The 22,160-nt window shown below is 37.0% G+C and overlaps 1 protein-coding gene across 1 annotated transcript in view; it reads right to left on the minus strand.

Annotated features, from left to right (window-relative positions):
• The window catches only part of MUC6 (mucin 6, oligomeric mucus/gel-forming), a 52,971-nt gene extending 31,045 nt beyond the window's left edge, over positions 1-21,926 (minus strand). Inside the window, exon 1 of the mRNA XM_009707370.1 lies at positions 21,833-21,926. Coding sequence (XP_009705672.1) covers positions 21,833-21,926 — 94 coding nt within the window. The remainder of the gene's footprint in view (positions 1-21,832) is intronic.
• Between the last annotated feature and the right edge of the window lie 234 nt (positions 21,927-22,160).

Genomic DNA, 22,160 nt, shown 5'->3' on the forward strand with positions numbered 1-22,160 from the left:
TATCTTTTGTATTTCTTAGACTCAGAAGGACAAGAACAAATTTGCAGTAAGTAGGTGGCTGGAGTTAATTTTGCCTACAGATTTGGGCACATGTACACAAGCCATTCTTAGGAGTTAAGGGAAAACTTCTGGGAAGCTACCAGAGCTGTGGCAACAATAGCTTCAGCTGACACAGCTGGATGTTGAATCGGAGATCCATCCATAACCTGACTCCCTACTGGCTGCTGGCTATAAAGGTGAGGAAGAACTATTCCATATTCTGATCTTTCACATGCACATAAATTTCTTTTGACCTGCAATCTTTAAAATACCCTCATAGACCTAGCCCATATAGAGAACTAGCTCTATTTAATTTCCTGGATTTTGCAATATCAAAAGAATCCATTTCCTAAATTATTAGATAATATTAGTTAGTAATCTGCAGGAATGAAAATCAAACAGATCACACAAATTACCTCAATAGCAAATTTCTAAATGTGGAAGGCTACTAAACTGCTCACAGTTTCTATCCTTAGGCATCAAAACCTCAGCATGGTCCCCTTAAGCACTTTCCATTTAGTGTTAAACTTACCAGAGGGAGACAACATATTTTACCGTCTTTTTATAGGCAAGCTTTTCATTTGGAATTTCTAAAACTAATGCTTTAAAATGTATGCTCCTTGAGGCAAGGACTTATTTTTATTATGTGTTTTGTACAGTGTGTTCTGCAATATAGAATTGATGCTGAATGGGGTTGTTACTCATAGTTGCAATGTGAACATTAACTACCAGATCAGGCACTTACTTCTTTGCAGAGATTCTTTCTGTTTTTGGAGAAAAAAGTGGGGCCAATAATTTCCTTCAAAAGCTGTGAAAGGAAAAAGACAACAGGAAGACGTCATCCTCTGAGCACAATGAAGCTGAATATGTGTATATTTATTTACTTATATTTAAACAAAGCAGGGTCAGCACATATGAATTGTGTCCTGATACACAAAACTGAATGAAAATTATACTGTAAACCCACACAATTCAGCTTGTAATAAAAAAATTCTTCTGCGACTGGTAAAACGTTACCAAAAGCTTCCAGAAATCCTCTGCAATATGGGATTTCCTGTATTCCATGCTCAAATCCTATGCTCTTTGTTAAAATAATGTTGGATAAATCTTTCCTCATGTTTTTGAGTTCTTATTTTACCATCTGTGTAGAAGTAGTGGAGGGAACAGCCAAAAACGGGAAAATATGGGAAAAGTAATGTCCCATGTGTTCTTCACAAGAATCATGGGATCTGTAGCAGAAGAGTGGGAAATCCCTAGGCCTAGTTGTTTCTTTTGCTGCTCATGTTAAGGTAGAACGATGAAAGCTGTTACCTGCTCCTTTCCACACACCTCTTCACAAAGCCTGTTCTGGTTGTGAGAAGCCAAGGAATGTTTAGCAAATGTGGAGTACAGTATGATCCCTCTTCTATCACAAACCCAGACCTCCTACATGTGCACAACTGCACTGTGTCCTCATACATACCCAAAGGTGCTTTTGCCTAGCAGCTTGCTTCCTGCCCAAAGTGCGAAGAGGGCAAGATAGATGTTGAAAAGGGCTGCCACAGCCAGTCTACAAGCAGTGAGCCCTCTGCAGGGACAGAGGTGGTGCATGCATGGAGTGAGCTTTCATAGAGTCAGTATCTGGATGGTAACAGTACAAAAAAGGACCTGAGGTGCTTCAGAAATGTGATACTAATTTTCAAAGTTTGTCAGGTCCAGTATTTCTTAGATAGCAGTAGCAAATACCCTGTAGAAACGATATAATTCTCTATTATATGTTTAGGATCTTTTGCAGCAGAGAAAATGTTATGGCAGGTGGTTTCTTTGATCACAGAAACCAGGCCAAGTCTACATACATATCTATATATACACTACAGATCTGCAGACTTTTGTCGCTGCCTTATAAACTGAAGAGAGTAAAAGCCTCTACGGAGCTCACTGACTGTAATGGACTCCCTAGCCAATTCCAAGCTGTACTACTGAATGTGAGGTAATATTTATCATGTGGTATGTCAAGAATTGTAGGAAAACAGGGGAGGTTCTGCCTTGTACGTGAGGCTATATTAAGGTACAAGAGGGCAATTTGGAACATAAGAGTTTCATCATATGTCTTTGCTTTGAATCTGAGATCCAGACATCTACAACTTCCCTGTCAGTCTATGCTTCAGTTCTTCTCTGAAATAATACTCACTGAAAAGATGTTATCTGGGTAAAGTAATCTAAGCTTTTAAGAGCTAAAATGCTACACTGGTGGAATTGTATACAATGAATATCTAGACAGAAGGGAAATAAATCAAGGATGTAAGTTCAGTGACAGAAGTGTTCCCATGCCAAATGTTGTTCTAATAGCTTTAAACGACATTCATCTGAGCCAGTTGTCTGGACTCTTTTCACAGGCTGTGAAAGCAAATACAAATTTGCTGAGTACAATTTGACTTGCAAAATATGTGTCTAATATGGAACAAATGGATTATACACAAAAGTTGTATTTCTCTCCATTGGTGTAAAGGAAACCTTAAGTGACTATCTGCAGCGTAAATGCCAAAGCAGAAGTTGTATACCCTCTATCCTTCTTCCTAGATATTGTGTCCATTTCAATGGGACAGCACTCTACAAACAAAAAGTGAAACTGAAGAGTACAACCTAACATAATTTTTCTAATTTGGAGTAAGTTACCAGCATAACAACTTCTTAAACTAAACAAGAACATTTCCACAAGAAAGAAACAGCACAAAGCAATCTAATTAGCCGTTGAGTTGCAAGCTGCTATACTCACTGCATGGCCAGCACTTCAACTTCCACAGTTGTCTGACACACTCATGAGAAAATCATTGAAGAACCTACTTGCTCTGCCTTATCCTCTATAATTGGTCAGAACTGGCCAATAATTGTTTGAAATTTTGCCAGTGTTTCAGCACAACATCCATGGTCGGCCTGCAACTCAGCAAGCATCTGCAGAATACAGCATGCTTCTTCCTCTGTCCTTCCAAGTTCCTAGTGAACCATGCATCACACTAAGTACACCACAGAAAGTAAGAGAGTCAGTTTGTGTGGCTATGAAGCTAACACTCTTCACACCTAGACTTGCTCCGGCCTTTTTTGAACCCCTTCGTTTTGGTATCTCCATTTGTTCAATAATCTATTATTGTTGGTTTAAAAATTTTGCAGTCGCTATAGTTTAATCCCAAACTACAGACACTACATTAGTGGGATTTTAGAGTGTGTAACAGCTGCTTCAGAAGACATTTACTTTCAATTGTAGCTGGTTCGACTTCCTTTAGAATTATATCTGTCAAAGTGCAGTTTCTGTGTGGTCAGTCTGTCTAGTTCATGACAGCAATACAATCCAGACAGGTAACCTGACTCATTGTGAAGAAATAAGGCATTTTGTTCCTATACTACAGTTACTATGAGACATCCCTATGGGAAAACACAATTTTACGTTGTAATGACTTCAATCAAAGTATTTCACATCAGCTAAATGAATGAAAACAAAACATTGCCATTTGATGTAAAATGTTAAAATGAAATCTTCTTTATACTTCCAAATGGAAATAATTTAGGATTTCTGTTAAGTAAAAGGTTCAGTTTTTAGCTTTTCATTTGGGATAAAAGGAAATATTGAAATGTCAGAAATTCTGGAAAAGATAACAGCTTTAAAATAAATTATATAAGCCTAAAATGATTTAACAGCAAGCCTAAAAATTTAGCAGCAAGGGTAGTGCTAGATTCATAGCTGTAACACTAGTAATCAGTTGCGCATGTTCATGATGATTTCTCTTCAATGTTAAATTACTAACTCCCTTTGTCTCTTGCAAAAGAAGATGGCTGAACAGCATAATTCAAAGCAACTTCTTAGTATGAAAAAATGCCATGACTGTACATAAATATCTCTTAAGGATGCATGCACAGTTTTGACTACTGAAATAACTGAAGTGGTGAAGCCTCAATTTAACCAATGAATCAGCACCTCTTATTAAGTAAAATCTAGAACTAAGTTTTAGTCTGGTTTAAACCTTCTGTAGGTTTTTTTGAATCAGACTAATGCATGTTTACTGCTTTTCTTGAGTCATCAAGGGAAAGAAAGAGGAAGTGAGTCTTCCAGTTTCCATCAGATTTCACATCAAATGTATGTCCTTACAATGAATATTTATATTTCTAGTTAGAGACAGACTCAAGGTATGGAATTTGGATGCAGATCCGTGAAGAGAAGAATTCTAGTCTTTGCTTCGATTTAACTCATTCTAAAGACTTGGATCTAGAGTTTGAAACAACAAGCATCCTGCCGGTTGGCCAGTTTTAGAACTTACAGATCAACATCTTATGGTTCAGATATACCTTCAAAAATTGTCTAATTTCAAAATCTTACTTGACAGAATGAAATCTCTATCTGTTTTTATAGTCTCCAACCTTGCATGGCATTTCAAGGCCCCAAAATGTTGATGCATTCCAAAGTCAGAAGACTGCCCTGTAAGGATTTTCTAGATCCTACTTTTAGGTTTTAATGTTTAAATTCAACTGAAGTTCCATCCTAGACAGCGCAGTCCTTTATAGACGAGGCCCTGTTTGTAATTGCTGAGTTTATACCTAAAGCTTGCAGCTGAGTAGGGGTCAACAGTAATTTTCCATTTGATTGTGAATATTAGTATTTATAGTAATACATCTATTTATCTAACATACGAAGTCATGTAGATGAGGAACTTGCAGGCATCTGCATTTGGGGTTAGGATACATGTTTAAGTACTTACTTGATCTTGATTACAATGGTGCTAATACAGTGAATGGAGTTATACCTAACTTATAACAATATAGCTGAGATAAGAAATTGGCTCTGAGAGTCTACAAAAAGGTTGAGTTGCTTATATTTTAATTTATTTTCAGTCCTATAGTTCTTGTCCGTGATTTAAGAATAATACATTTCCTCACACAATTTGAACTATATGGTTCATTAAATGTAATAAACACAATACAGAAGAAATAAATTTAACTTTGTTCAAACTAAAGCAAGTGAAGTATGCTTTCTAGCAGCTTGCAACCTGTTCTTGAAATCAAAACTGTAACAAATGATAATTACAGAGAATATACAGAAGAGCTAAAAAGAAACCATTATAAGCAATGCCAAACCATGGCAAAAAAGGCTCACTTTCAAAGAATCCACTGAAAACACTATAGGAAGAGGAATGAGTAAGAAGGCAGAGTAGGTACAGAGTCAATGAACTTACTTGTCAGGTCTATTTCAAAAAAATTACACAGCCATCTGATATTCAGATGGGTTGGATCAAAAAAGTAAGACAGACTCCTTTAAAAGACTAAAGAATTATATTGAATAATATATGGAGGAATACTTTAAGAGTCATGTAAAATTTTTAGACTGGAATCAGATGCCTGTTTTCCAGCATAGGATTCTTTCTATCACATCATTCTTCAAAAAAGTAATGCCATCACATAGTTCATACTTAATACTTTTTGCAGCTTACATAACAAAGGAAAAAGGTTTTATTCATCACTCTACACAGAAGATACACATCTTCCACAAAGACATCACTAGACCACTGTCTTATGAACATCTGAAAGATGAAGCCACTTGGCAGCTTGGAAACACAACATAAGTCCATTGAAAAAATACTCCCTGTATCCAGGGAACCAGTTTTATGGAATGGTCCAATAAATAGTAACCACGTTTCTAAAAAAAGTTAAGAACAAATAGCTCTATTTCAGTCATGTATTTATTAAATACACAGTTGTGTTTTAAGACACACTGTGGGAGAAGAAAATGTGTAAATTCTCTCAGTGGGAAAGAAGAGCAAGACCTGAACCTCATGTGTTATAATATTGCAATGGAGTCACCCACTTTGTTTCAATACATGTGTATTTTCCTTCAAATCATATACCAAGAGGAAGACAGGCATCTTAGACTTACCGGCAGATTGCAGAAAACTGCAGAAGATGAGCAGTATTACTGTTGGAAACATGATGCATGCCCTAACTGGAGAGTTTTTTTCAATACTCTCCTCTGTTCCAAATGGGCAGTGCTGCTGCTGCCACTTTCTTGGCTTACCTCTTCAAGCTTGGATGCTTTATATATAGAATTGCAATGCCCTCCTTCATTCCCATGGCTTTCAGAAACTGCAACAGCAGAGTACCCGCCAAACAGGATCTCCTTTTTATCAAGTTCAACACACCTAAATGCCATTTAGAAATAAAAGAAAAGCGAAAACACAAACCTCCTCCAGTTCATTATCATTCTTACAAGGTTTTCATAATGGCTTCTATTAGTTACAGCTCAAACACATTTAATTTCATTTACTGAACAAATTTGGTATTATACCCAAAAGCAATATGTGAAAAGACAAGTAATACACAAATTATGATCACTATCTGATAAGAAGAGGAATAATATTGGACCAGTACACGAAGTGGAAGAATGAAGTGAAGGAGTTTTGGAACTGCTGGAAAGAATGTGTGGATAAAAGATGGTACGGCATGAATGAACAGAGATACAGATCTCTGATTTTTTTATTAACTCTTCTTTCATTAACTTTTATTCGCTTTCTTGAGTGATTCTGTTCATCTCTACCTTGTGTGACTTTTTACGAAAAATTACAAATGTTGCTTCAGTAAAAAGGGCTGTCCATGTTACAGCTTCTTTCCTGAGTTTCCAAGGGAGCTCTTGCCTACCACCTTAGCATTGCCAAGGGCAGAGGGCAATCTGTGTTGCAAAATGGGAAAGGCTATTGAACTGTGGTACTTTGGCAACTCTGACAAGTTAATCTCCACCTTCCCACCAACATCCCAAAAGATCGGTTCCAGTTCTGTTACAACACTTGGATCTCTCCACATCAGAGGTGAAATGCTGAATGCACTGGATATGTTCACTGTATCACTGCCACCACTGAACTGACGCAATACAAGAACTTTTTGATCCTGTTGTTTTTCACTAGCATAGTAACTTTTTTCAGGAAAAAATAACTAACTAATTAGAAGACAACTTTCCTAATAAAATATAAAAGGTATGGATTACCCCTCCATATGAATCCCTTCAGCCTTTCCTGTTTCAACTATGCAATACTTATTTTATGTCATTCATTACTTTCCTGGATTCCTAATGTTTTGATTGTCTCTGGTATGATTCCTTTGCTTAAAAACTGGCTCCTCACCATGTTCTCAGAGTTATTGCTTCTGAGTGGGAGGAAGAAGCACAGGAGAGACAGTGACCATCCTTTAATGTAATTTCAGCCCTGGCTCAACCTGGTTGTAATTAAAATAAAAACATAGAATTTTAATTGAAATGAAGGTCTGCCTTAATTTTTTTTGCCTTTCCTCTGACCCTTAGCAGCTGAAGGGTAAAGTATATGGTTGTTGATAACAGAATTTTGACCCTAAATTCCAAAATATAACAAAACAAAGTAAATGAACAAAATCAAGAAAAATTATTTTTGCTGAAAAAAAAGATCTCTTTAGTTAAACCCCAGACACTTAAGAAAGAATTTTACACCAAGTATTTGACCACATCTACATACTGATCATTAGCATATCCCATGGTTTCAACTGGATTGTGAATATTTAGTATTAAAATCCTCCAGAAGATAAGACAAGAACAATCTCATCACCTTTGACTTTGTGGTGGTTGATGAATCTTATTTTTCTTTACAGATAGTTTCTACAAATATCACCTTAATGTAGTTAAAATAATTGAACTGTTAAATTTAATAATGAGAGAATTACCATTTGACTCCAATATTTAAATCTTGTATGTGACTTTTACATAGCTCCCTTCTGGGATGCAGGAGTTCATATACTTTAAAAGTGCATGATAACTGCTCAGCACTTTCTGAATAAACAGGATCTTTTTCCAAAAGGTGTCAACGTAAATATCTGTATCACTTGTCACTTCTGAAAATCTTGATCAAAGTGCAAAAAAATTAAGTGCTCAAAACAGCCTGAATAATTAGATTGATACTACAATAAATCTATAATTATTAAGATTTCACAACTGTACTTATCACATTAATTTCTGGAAAATCAGCTCTAAGTTCTTATTAATGAAATCTAAATCAGAATTTCATTTTTCACTCTTTTAGGAAATAACTACTCTGTGAAGATCAGGATCTGTAGGTTTCCCTAACAACTCAAACTTGGTCACTGATAGTGCCATACAGAAATTCACCTTTCTCTGAGAGAAAAGATGAAAAATAATTAATCACTGTTGTCAAATAGGTATTTGTTTTCATTTGTTACATGTTTACACAATCTTTCTGTCAAGTAGTAATAAATTAAAACAGCTGATATCAATGAGCATTCCATGACTTACTCATTTCCAGAGGTGGGCACTTGAGAGCAATATTTTTGCTATCAAAAGTACCAGACTGACACTTGATGGAGCTAAGATCACCGGTAATGAGTGAGAAGGTACCAAAGCCTTTATATACCACCTAACAGCTAATTCTCCTCTTTCATTACCATACCTTCAAGCTTTTCTCTGCAGCCTTTATGTTTATCACAACATTTTATGCCTTTATTATACGAACCTTAAGGAGAACTCATGGAATGCAAATACTGGCCAAAGTTATTACAAATACTTATCCAAAATATTGTTGTTTTCAGTTCCCCATATTTATAGCAATGTTCTTAGCTGACACTCATTCTATCTGAGAAGTCAGTATAAAGATTTCACCTTCAGCTATCCTGGAAGAAATTTCACTTAATTAGCCTAAATACTTACAAAAAGTACTTGTTATTTTATGAGGACGTCCAATCATGATGCAAATACAATTAATCAAAAGCGTCCAGCTACAATTACATTTATGTCAGAACTCCAGACCAAGAAAAAAGCATTTGCTGCAGGACTATAAGAAGTGATTAAGCCCACAGTACATAGACAATTATTTTATGTGGAAGGGCTTTGTGAAAAATTGTCTATTCAGCTGTAGTGAGAGAATGACATCTCTAATTAATGGGGTTTTTTTCCATGTCATAATTATAACTGGTTTAGTAACATCATTAACTGTCAGAAACTGCTATTGTACAGGTGAGAAGAGATTACTGTGGCCATACACATTATCCAGTAAAAGCTTCTGAGTATTTAGGTATAGTTTACTTTCCAGCATCATGTATACTTCTGGAAGATTTTGAAATGTCAAAGGAATTTATGATAAGCCAGAAATTATGCATATTGAGAGAGTCATGACACTTTAATTAAGTAACAGGTCATCTTACACAGTTTAATTCACCTAGGAAATTATAGATATATCAATTCTGGAATATTTTGATGCTTTTATGAAGATCCCTAAGAAAACATTCCACTTCCAGTAATATACTCCATCTTTGTGTATGATTTTAGCAGCCTTGCATATATTTGGATAATTAGTTACATATCTTTATAAAGAGTTAAACCAAAATACAGCATTTGATCAGTGTGTTCAAGTAATTTCCAACTTTTGAAGCTTGTGCCTGTAAGATTCTTTTGCTCTTTCTGGTATATAAAGATACTGGCTACAGCTTGATAGCAATCTGACACAACAGCTGATCTGGTGGGGTTGGGTTTTTTTTGAGCTCTGATATTTGATTTTCTGTCTTATGTAAATTTTAAATCATTGTAAGATACATTGCTTTAACCTGAGACTGTTAAAATCATACATACTTTAACTTCCAAATTATTGTAGATGACTGGCCTTCAAACAAACATTTTAGAATAGTCGTGGTAGCATTATTTATGTCAATTACTATAACATTCAATATCTCAGAAATGCTGTATCAGAATTAGGTAAAATAAGGCTCTTGAATACAACTGGGGTATCTTTATGACCAAGATATTCACTATGACTGGCAGGGCAATCTCAGTTTCTATCTGCAATCAAATGGACTGTAAAATTTCAGTAGGAAAGTTTGACATTCCAGGGAAACTCGTGGGATTTTTTTTCTTATAGACCGTTTCAAGGTAACACTATTTTCTATCAGCATACCTCAACTATATGCATATTTGAACGTATCTGGTATGAATACAGACTTGGAAAGAAGGTTGAAATTCTTCGAACATAAAATTGGAAAATAGGATTGTCACATGAAGGAGATTTCAGGTCAATTTTTATCCAGTGTCCTGTCCAAAAGAGCACTGCAAATTTGCCCTTGGAATTTCACAATAGGTATGAAATAATGTTTCCTTCAGTATCTAATAAATTTTTAAGTCTTGGTAAGATCACATTGTGGAAAACTAGACACTGTAACATAGTCACAAATGGGGAAGCTCCTCAGAAATACCTCACTTTCCTTAAAGAATTTTGCATTTGACAACAGCAGAAGCACATCTGTATCACTCAAGATTTTGACTGACCACTGGTATCTCTGCCCTGTAAGGCAGAAACACCGAATTCCTACAGGGACAACTGAATATATGCTGACCGCACCTCGCATGCAAAATTTGCAAATTATTAATATAACCAGAATTTAGTTACAGACTGAATAAAGCTTTAAACAATGAATTAATGAGAATTTTGTACTGGACATGGACAACCAAAAAAAGAACTGACTAACATTTTCTCTGTACAATTGTGGAAAAAAGTGGAGTATTTTTGATTTCTCCACTACAGTGGAAAGGAGTTAAAAGGAAATATTCCCATGCTGTAACACATACTGAATATTTTATGTCTTGGTCTTCTGTTCTCACAAAAAATAGCTTAAGTGAAAAATTAAAGAAAGAAAGGCAAGTAGTCAGTATAAGGTATTTTACACAAAACTCTTTAAATAAAGGACAGAAAATTCAGTATTGTGAACACATGACAGGAAGGAAAAGAGGGATGCAATGACTAGTCAAGTCAGAATGAAATGGGGAAGCTTTAGTGCTCCACCTTACACAAGGTAATTTCATTACCATTCCACTATTTCAAAATAAACCAGAAGATCAACATCAGTGGCATTACTATGCTAAACATAAGAAAACAATCTCCTGTTTTGTCTGCCTGTTTCTCATTGTTATCTTTCAGACAATTTAGCCAGGGAGCAAAGGATCACATACACTGCTGCTTCTCTAGGCTAAGCTTATCGCACACACCAGGGGCTTCTGTTTAGTTGTCTGAGTAGCTGGCAGGCAATCAGGCAGGCAGGCAGGCACCACATAGCCAGCTGGTTGCCCCTGCTGCCAAGATACTTTCCAAAGGAACTGACAGTAAAATGGATATGTATTCTGAGAACGTTCCAACTGTGGTAAATAAGAAGTTTTCGACTGAGAAATATTCACGAAAAAATCATAACCAGCTATGCCCTTATCCTCAGCCTATGTCCCACCTTTAGAATTCCCTGATATTTATGTTCATTCTGTGTGTCTTTGTACTCGCCTCTCTTCATGCATTTTGTACACTTAAACTCCTTCCCCTAACAGTACCTAAAAGAAGCCCAGTGTGATTGTGCCATCAGACAGTAAATAATTCACCTTATGGTTTCAGTAGAAATCCACACTTCCTGCTTTCTTGGTCACCAAAACCAAGAGCATTCCCTTTCTTGGAACCTAGAAAGCGGTCCCTAATTCTGAAATTTATCAGATAGTCTTCAAAACAGAAGAAACACCTCACACACAACCAGAAAAGGTGCTATTGAGTAGACTGTTAGGGCTGTCATTTACTTGGAGCCAGCTCTGCTGTCCTTGGGTATCTGACTATCTATTTAAATGTAAGATTTCATTTAACAATGTAAATTATATTTTGTTGCAAGGTACAGAGACACAGTGGCTACAGGTGTTATGGAGGATTTAATTTCTTGTTTTACAGTGCATATAGACAAAAAAAAAAATGAATACAAACTAAGAAATAACTAACAACACTCTCACTGTTCCAAAAGTAGTACTCTTACACTGTTCCAAAAGTACTTTTGGAATTTGTAAAGTCTAGTCTTTCCCATATACTTGTTAAGAAAAAAATGTAGAAAATAATTTAAAACACATGCCTCTAAAAGTGGTAAAGGCTTCATCAATTGGTACTTAACTTTTAAATACAATTTGTTGGGGACAATGGCTTGAGACCTCCCCATGTTGGCTTTATGCCTCTGGCATTCACTTTGATGAATATCTCAGATACTATAGCTGTGGGGACCTTGGTTGGTGTCATTCACTCTTTGTACCCTGCCAACATGAGAGGCTGAGAAAGCCTGCCACTCCCACAGTTCTCTGAAGCATATCTGCTGCCCTGAAGACAAACTTGGACAAAGTATTTGAAGTGTTTCTGGAGTAAAACATGGGGGGTAGTGGGGAAACCACACAAAACAAAGCAAGGTCTGCCACTGTGAGAGTGCGCTCTCACATGATACCCTGTTATCCTTCCTGTGCACAGGAACACAGGGAAGGCAAACTCTGCTCTCATCTCCCACACTCTCTTCTCCTGCTCCTGAATTCTGTGTTGTTGATGCTGGACTCAAACTGGTTTGCATTCTGATCTCTGGAGCAGTCTGGGCTGCACAGTTTGTTCTATAACACTTAATCCTAAATTCTGGTCATTTTAGCTACAGTGCTGACAGGAAATAACAGAATGATACAACTGTGGAAAGAGAAACCATAGAGGGAATGTCTCCTTTATTGATGTCTGTTTTCTATTTCTTGATACCTGTGTATGACTTTTTAATTAAAATTTCCCTTGAACACTATAATTGTGAACAAAATCTGTGCAGTATTTCTTCTAGTGATTAAGTAGAGGAAGACATTGATTCTCTCATTTTCATTCGCTTCTAGTAGACAGAATAAAGGTATTCCTTCCCACTATTTCTTGACTATTCATGATGAAATCATATCAAAGTCTAGAGACAGATTAGACTTTATGCCGAACTAAATTCAAACTTGGTGTGCTCCTTTTTTTCCCAGATAGAGAATGTTGATAACAATTTTTTTTTCTTTAATTCCTAACATACTTTTTTCCTCTGGGTTGTATTAGCATGGAGAACATTCATCCTATGAGCAAAAATTTGGGAAAGAGCAGGTTGATTTGGGTTTTTTTTCAGCTTTTAGGCTTTAACAATTAATCTGTATTCCTTTTCTAAGGGAAATTCAGGAATTACCCTGAATTACATGTCACCAGTTCTTCTGGGCAGCATGCCTCCATACAATACAGCAAAGGAACGGAAAGCTTACACGTGAAAGCAGCTGTGGTTCAAATGTTTCTAGCTTAGTTAGAACTCAGTTTGTTAAGTCACATGAACAGGAAACAGCCTAAGTTCTCCTAATTGCTGTACTCATAATTGCCATGCAGCTGAGCTAAATCTGTAGTTTGTAATTAATGTTCAAACTGGACTTGGAAAAAATAAAGTTACTTGCCAGTTGTTACATCACAACTCTATTAATTTAATAATCAGATAGATTTTATTACCAGCTATAGAGAATGGAAAGCAAATACTTTGTGTGAACCAGGAATCCATTAAGTATAAGCTTTGACCTCTACTGGTAAGGAAATAAAATTAAACTTATATTTACACAAATATTAAGAGCTGGGAACAGGAAGTCAGAGGCAATCACATGTTTAACTTGCTCTTTAATGTGTATGCATTTTAGAATAGATAGTCTCCAATTGACGCTAACATAACATATCTGCTAAGATAACGCGGTCAAGCATATACTTTTGTTTACCCTTTACTTGATACATTCTGATCTTTTTCTTTTTTACGCATTTTTCTTGATTTGCATTAAAAAAAAAAGGAAAAAATAAAGAGGTCTTCACTTTGCCAAAGCTCTTAGAGTTTTGAATCATGATAGAACAGGTTTGAAAAACATGACTTGTATCTTATTCTGAAATTTGTTCTAAAGAAGTTCTAAAGAAACGAAGTTATTGGGAGAATGAAACAAAGTTAACGGTGAAAAAGCATGAAGGGATTAATGAAGGTAGTTTCTGTGCATACAATTTCAAGAACAAAGGACAGTATGGCCATTTTTCCCATGCCCAGAGAGCACTATGTATGGACGATCATAAGAAGAACGCGTCCATAGAAATCATACAAAAGGAATGAACAACTTGCATCACTTTTGCGTGTCTGTACTTTTGACTGGCACAAATACATGGCAGAACTGCAGCTACAACTTGCAACTATTATTTACAGCTGCTTGGCCTCTTAGTCCAGACAGCTATGTTTCTGTCATGTCTCTTTCTGTCAACTGATCATTTAATGTATTAAGACTCCACTGCATGGAGAGACTGGCAGCCATTTTGCGTTTATTTTCATGCAGAATAAAGATGTCAGCACTATATTTTCTCACAAAGATTTGACACTTTTGTCCTCATTTTTTTCCCTAATAGACACTACAGATTCAGACCTGAAAGCACTCTGCTTCTCTGTGCGATTAAATATAATCAAATCTATATGCTATTATCAGTCACACTGTCACAGTAAGAACAGTTTTTCTCATGGGGAAAACACTATTTGAAAGTTCTGTGTAATTAAGTGCACATGCACTTTTAAGACTCTAAGGTTCCTAAGGAAGATTAAACATAATGAAGTATGAAGCATCAGTTGGAAAATGAGAACTAAATATTAAATTACCTTTATTTGGCAGTTTCACTTTTCAGTTTTTAAACTGAGCGTAATACAGCACTGAATTGCTGCATTGTGCCATGCAGTTATATCTTTAATATCTCAAGCTTGGATTTTCTCCCCTTGGGTTAGGTGGTGGGTGTCTCATATGCAAGTGTACAGGACAAATATAAATAACTATTTCACAGAGCTTAGGTAGGATCTAGATTTAATTTTAATCCTTATACCTGTGAGTATGACTACTCCCTCGTACTCTTTGTTAAAGTAATTGCTAAATTAATAGTAGGTACTCTCAATGAGTTGTTCTCCACCTTTTTTATTCTAGACTTTCTTTCCTTTCAGGTACATGTTACACTACTTTAATCATTGACTTGAAATCTCCAGTTTCTCATTGTTCAGTTTAAGAACAAGCAGAGAGAGCAATAGCAAAAACATGCCCCTATGTTATGTATCTATATGAACAACAAATTCACCAAATGTATTTTCTATCATCTAAGGTGCAATATGCTGATATTTTCCTAAGAAATCAGACCATACATTGCTAAACGCATCTAAGATGTCATCTAAATAAGCCAAATGACTTAATCATTATAACAAGACTCAACATATTTTCCACTTCTAGTACTTACCATGTATATAAATGTATATACATACACATACTATATGTATATAAATATACATGCATATGTATACACACACACACCTGTATATACACATACACACTGTTCTTTTGACCTTTTCTGGTGAGTGCAGAGAACTGTGCTGCTGTCAGGTTTGCTGACAACTCTATACAGAACTGAAAACTGTGACCAATCAAAGTGCTTAATGTAGCCTAAAGCATGTGAAAAAAATGCAGGGCCAGGTTTTGTTCCACTGATGTAATTCTGGTATGACGTCAGTAATTCCATTTGAGTTAACGTCACAGTTGTTCCAAGGCCTGTGACTGCCGAGCTGTATATAGTATAGTAATCTTAGTTTCTCAAAAGAGTACCAGCAGACTACTTGCTTGCTGAGAATATGAGATATATGAGAACTTGAAATTGCCTGTGGGAAATCTAGCAAGTTGAACTGCTCCTGTGTTTACATATTTTTAATTCAATAAAACTAATACATCCATGAATGCTAGCAGTTGCTGAAAAGTATATGAGAGTTTTATCATAGATTAAGGGTAATATTCCCCAAGTCTCAGATCAGTGGAAAATTCACACCTGAGAAGTACCAGAATGTAAAGACAACTAAAGAAAAAAAAAAAAAGTGGAACTTTAGCTTTTCCTTCATCATCTTTATCTATCTTCCATACATTTCCAGGTCGAACTCAATTTATTTGTGTTTTATTGATCTTACCTGAAAAGCTAGAGCTTTTTTCTCACCAAGGTGAGAAAGATGTATGCAGTGGGGCTCTTGTTTAAAGAGTTGGCGTTTTCTAAACATCATTAAATGTAATAAAATGTTGAGATCAATGCCTCGCACATGATGCATGACAAGTAGTGAATATTATGGCAGTCCTCTCTGGTCCTCAGGTAAGCTTATTCCTTTTATAGATTAGCTTATTGAAAAGACTACCAATTTGCTAGAAAAGCTTTTTCCCAGAGCTTTCAACAGACTTTTAAGAATGCTGAATTTAAACAAGGGAGTCTGCTGAAGATAAGGACTGGGACTAGATTTGAAATTGTATAGGAAGGCAGCATAGGTAACAAAGGACATGTATGATATACTTCTGCTGAGAAGGTGATCTGCAGCATTTTTCAGTGGCTGCCATTTCCCATATAGTAAAATCTTCATGTCCAGATATACCCTGTTTCTTCCAGTCAAGCAATAAAAAGGCCATGTCATTGTTTGGAAAGATGTTCAGTAGCCTTAAATCCTTACATCTAATGAGAGACAATAGAAAGAATTTTTTTGTAGCCAACAGTTACTATCTGAGAATACTTATGTATTACAGCCTATTCTGAAAAATGAAGATGATAGTTTTTCTACAGAAAGGAAAACTTCATGAGGCCTGCAAGCTAGAAATTGTTATATTAAAATGTTACTAAGCTAAAGTACATTAGTAACTGTTGAAACACTTCTGCTGGTTTTACCAGTGCTAATTGTATCTTCTGCTATTTTGTCATGCTTGCAATGATGATGAATGCTGGTGAGAGAGAGGAAATGGTGTTTTCTAGCAGTTTTTACAGTGGCTAAACTTGAATGCAGTTCTTTTAAGATCTCTCTCCTCACATCCTATTTGGGGTCTGAGCACTGAGAGTAAGCAATAAGAACAGTGGAGTGGCTGCTGTTAGGAGATGGAAGCTTTCTACCTTTTTCTACAACTTCATGTGGCAATGCCAGAATGCACCAAGGAGCTCAGCTTAAGGCGACTTATGTCATGGGATTCTTACTTGGAAAGAACTTTATCTTGGAGCAAACAAGATAAACAATTCCTGACCATTCTCTTGACAATCTGTGCCAAGCACATTTGTCATTTATATCATCATCCATATACAATTGCTTTCATAACACTAAGTCAGACAGGGAAACAATTGGATTGCTGAAGGCACATTTATTGCCTATACAGCCTGTTCGTGTATGAAAGTTCTTTCCAATTTCACAGAAAAACCCAGCACAACACTTAAGACACTGCTGTCTGTACTGCTACACTGAGTTGCATCAATGAGATTACAATTCTCAAGATTATTTTTTTAATAATATGTGAAAAATCATATTGTGTATGATGTCCAAGACTTGGTATTTTAATACTGTCTACTTGTTGAATCAAATCTTAAAGAGATCGGCAGAAGGTAGTTAAATGACCATGATTAAAATTCTTGTCAGCAAGCATCAAGCTCAACAGATATCTCAACAATGACATAAACATGATTCACCACATCAGGATATCCTTGATTGTTTGAGGCTTTGAAATATTTACAGCAATGTTCTCTAATGGATACAAATATAAGAATATACAAATGGAAGTTGACTCTGGGTTTTTGATTGCTTATTGTCAGTGAAAATGCAACCCATCTGTTCTTTTCATGTTGCCTTTCCAAGTATTCAGCCCATTTTGAAGCATCTGGATTTAGAGCAGTCAGGTTATTGGTTCTGCCAAAGGAAATGTTCACTCATGGCTACTGGCAAGGAGAGAAGGATGAGAAACTCTCATCATTACTAAAGTATGTACTGTTAAGTATCAGTATCTAAAATGTTCACATTATTAAAGAAGAGGGATTGAAAAAGTCACATAATGGTTTCCCCAGCTGTCTTCTACAGACATAGGGGACTTAAAAGATCATCAAGATAACTCTTTCTGAATCTGACAACAATGATGATCCACATAAAGACCAGTAACATACCTTGAGATTGGTGGCTAAAGATCACTACTGAGTAGAATACCTCATTGAACCAGGGAATATTTGTCTGATCACCCATACAAAATTGTACTGTACTTGCTGTATCCAATGTAGCAATACAAAAGCAGAACAGCATAAGAATTTGTGGAAATTATAAAGGCTCTGTTAACAAGGCAGTTATGAAGCATCTGTGACTTGTGATCTTACCAAATCAACTTCTTGATGCTTTTGCCAGGATCAAGTGTCCAAATTTGTCAAGAACTTATCATCAGAAAGACACTGCAGATGGTCATGAAATCATGAGTTTGAGATAGACACCTCCAAATCAGAATTCCCATTTTAGTTGGGATTTTTTTTCCAATACCACATGGAAAATGGTTTCCAAAATTCCATATGGTACCATGCTTTTTTGATGTCCTTACTTTGGCTTCATCTGAGAAATAAACTTCTGAGCAGCTTTCAGAAGTTTGGAACTATATGGCATCCACCTGAGAGAAGATCAGATAAACTCAACTCACAATGCCCTGGAGTCAAAATCCAAACATCAGGCTTGTACGTACCTTTCTGACACTGAAGTTCTATGGATACCAATGCAAAAATAGGCAGAAGCATTCAAAAATAGTAAGAAGTCACTGAGAAGTGATTCTATCCTTTCTAATATGACAAACCAAGACATTTAGTGATTATCTCTGACATTTTGACATACAACATTGGAGCTGTTCTCAGCCTTGCCCAACTTAGATGGGCCTGAAGCACTGAAAAGCCTACTATCCAGTAACATTGACACTAACTGAACAAAAATATACAGAAGCAGACACAGGAGCATTCATCAGTGGAATAAAAAACCCAAAACCAAACCCAACTGTAACTATGGCTGTAGTAGCTTGTTTGTGGTTTGTGTGGAGTGAAATACAGTGCTAAAGAATATCCCTCTCTCCCCAATGACTAGTTAACTCTTCCATTTGAACCCCCCCATGCTATTAAATATTATACTAAATACTGATCATTCATTACAGGCTTACTTACATGCCAAGAAACTCAATCATGAATGCGTTGTGCTGGCTGCTGTGGCATATTCAGACAGACTCAAGTCTTGAAAATGACTCTCAAAGTTCCAACAGCAATGTAGGCTTATGCAGACGTGAAGGGGTACCTGATTAAGAAAACCATCTGGTGAGCTCAAACCATTTTAACCTATAAACTCATAATGAAATGCCTTTACGGCAGGCTATGCTGAAAGGGATTAGCTGATCACTTTAGCTACATCAGAAGCAGCACATCCAGCTACCATGCAAATTGAAACTGTTAGCCAAAAGTTATGTCTAGCAACTCAGAACTGCAAACACACAGAAAATGATAAACACCAAAATTACTTCTGAAGATACAGTGAGCCACTTAATTTTTCAGTATTTCTCTGAAAAAATGATCCAAACCCCATGATTTAAGATCTCTATTGATTCTAGACTATTCACAGACCCCTTTTGGGGGAGAGGAAACCCCCAACTTTCTGGTATGTAGTCTTACTTGAAATGACTTATGAATTTAGTGTCATTGCAAACATCTGCTGTAACATTCCCCATCCTTCAGCAATTGTCTGTGACTCATAGGGTTGTGTATTTGCTAACTGGAGTGTTTGCATCTCTTGGACTCAGGAATTTAACCAAAACCAGCTGCATCTGAGCCTTCAACATTGCACTGTGCTAAGTGGAGTCAGACTACATGGAGGCCTTACAGCAGCCTTCTCAATAAAACTGAGTTTTCCTGAAAAACAGGCTAGAACAGTTACCATTTCAAATTATAAGGCTCTGAATGCCTTTGATAAAAAAAAAAATAGCAATAGGGGAAAAAATAAACACAACTCTCCACCTACAGCATCCTCACAGCACAGCCTTTTAACTTGGGGCACATTTTCCTCTCAGCAAACCTCCATGGCCCCAGCCACTCTCTGCACAATTTCAGGGTTTTCAGGACTCTCACCTCTGGAAAGGTATATCTGCTCCTTATCTCTTCCACCAGCACTATGGCATACTATACTGCAAGCTCCCTCGCAGCATTTTCCATTTCAGTCAGCTACATTCCACCTACACTTCCCCCCCCCGCTTCCAGAACCTTCCCTCCCCTGCACATGCCCAGGTGCTCTGAGGGAAAGCCCCACCTCTCCTTAGGGCTCCACCCTCACAAAAGGTAACTGCTATGAGGAAGCAGGAGGTGGTTTTCTCCCCTACTACTCAGTTGTTCTCTTTTAAGGTAAAAATACTATAAAATACATGCTAAATTGCAGAAAAGTGGACAAAAATAATAATATATATATGTGTACTGCCCCTTGTACTTTTTTTTAAAAAAAAATTGAGTGGGGAGATGGGCTGGTATTACTTGTCAGGTGCTGTGTTTTGTGACATGCTACTTATACAAATACCAGAGAGAGCCTAAACAATGACTTTCATGGGGAAATAAGCTGAGGTACTATTAGTGTTAAAATCTACCTCATGTTCCTGACCATCAGGAGGATTTATGTTTTGTCAGAAGATAGGGAGCTGCCTGAAGGTGAGTTTCCCTCACCGGTCACTGGAGGAAGGTCCTGACTGCTGAAGGGCGAGCGGGGCTCTCCCCTGTCAGCAGGCCAAGGAAGCCATGCTCTGAAGCCTCCCTGCAGCCCCGGCCCTCTGGTGAATCCCTCAGATGCCTCTTTTGGAGTCAGTCATCACCCCGTGATCCGCAATGCCTGTGGTCAGTCTGTTGGAGCTCCCTGAAGCCATCGCTCAGAGGGGATGCTTGCTGTAAGTGGTTCAAGGAGTGTGTGGTGGGACTGGGTGCTGCCTGGCTGGTTAACACATGCAGCAAAGTGGAAATGGCACGTAAGCATTGGGTAATACCAAAGTTTTTTATGCCAAAGTATAAATGTCTGTCAGTGATGCTGGCCTGTGTGAATGCAATGGAGTTTGTTTCAGGCCTGAGGCTGTTTTCTGTCTCAGTGTTGTGTGTGTTGCTACTGCCTGCAGCACTTCTCTTTGTTCTCCTCTACAAGCATGGCAACTTGACTGAATTTTAACACCAAATTTTACTACTGTGGTTTTAAAATCTGTTGTGAATAATCAGAATATTGAGATGTCTCAAAAAAAAATCTTGTTAAACTTTGGGTACCTGCTGGTAGGAAAAAATTGTAACAGCTGTCAAAGATTGTGTTGTCTTTACAGCTGTCCATACTTTGAAGCATACGTCTCTGTGTGTGAGTGAAAACCTCCCCCAGCCCTGTGTCCCCAATGTCATTTGAACCTAAATCTTCTTTATTTGTAACATGCAATTTTGAAACTCTTAGCTGAAGTGCATCACAATAATTGAAAAACTAATAAAACATAAAGGTATTTATGTAGATACAGTGTATCAGACTGAATTCAGCTATGGGGTTGATTTAGTCGGTTTTGATTATTGATAGTTTAGTCTTCATTTTCCTTAAATTCTTTGCTGTCATTTATTCAAAAGAGTATATGCTGTGCTTTAAAATCCAGTTACCATTGAGGTGTCAAAAAGCATCATCTTTTTGATGTAATTTAAAACTAGCATGCTAAGAAGATAAGTTCAGTTCATATGTTCTAGGCAAAGAACAGGAAATTACATAATAAGAATTTTTTGGGGGAAATGTTTTTCATTTTGTAGATCAGTAACAATTTTGTGGAGTTTGCTGAGGTGTTTGTTTTTTAATTTTTGTTGGCTGTAAGTATTATTGTTTTAAATTTTAGAGGGTCAACAGGCACTTTGCTATCTCTGAATAATGCTTGAATAGAGGACAACGATCACCTCCCTTGACCTGTTGGCAGCTCAGTGTATCATTAGCCTTCTTTGCCATAATAGTGCATTGCTGGCTCATGTTCAGCTTGGTGTCCACCAGGACACCCAGGTCTTTTACAAAACTGCTTTCCAGCTGGGCAGCCCCACCATCTACTGGTGCCTGGGGTTGTTCCTTTCCAGGTGCAGGACTTTGTACTTACCCTTGCTGAACTGCATGAGATTCCTGCCAGCCCACTTCTCAAGCCCATCCCGGTCCCTCTGGATGTCAGCACAACCCTCTGGCATGTCAGCCATTCCTCCCAGTTTTGTGTCATCTGCCCCATTATCCAGATCATGAATAAAGATGTTAAACAGGACTGGACCCAGTGCTGACCCATGGGGTACACTGCTAGTTACTGGCCTCCAAATAGATTTTGTGCAGCTTCATCAGCTCGTCTATGAGGATCTTATGGGAGACAGTGTTGAAAGCCTTACTGAAGTCTAGGTAGACAATATCCACTGCTCTCTCCTCATCTACCAAGCCAGTAA

The sequence above is a fragment of the Cariama cristata genome, unplaced genomic scaffold (assembly GCF_000690535.1).
Source record: "Cariama cristata isolate BGI_N322 unplaced genomic scaffold, ASM69053v1 scaffold3409, whole genome shotgun sequence".
Lineage (NCBI taxonomy): Eukaryota > Metazoa > Chordata > Aves > Cariamiformes > Cariamidae > Cariama > Cariama cristata.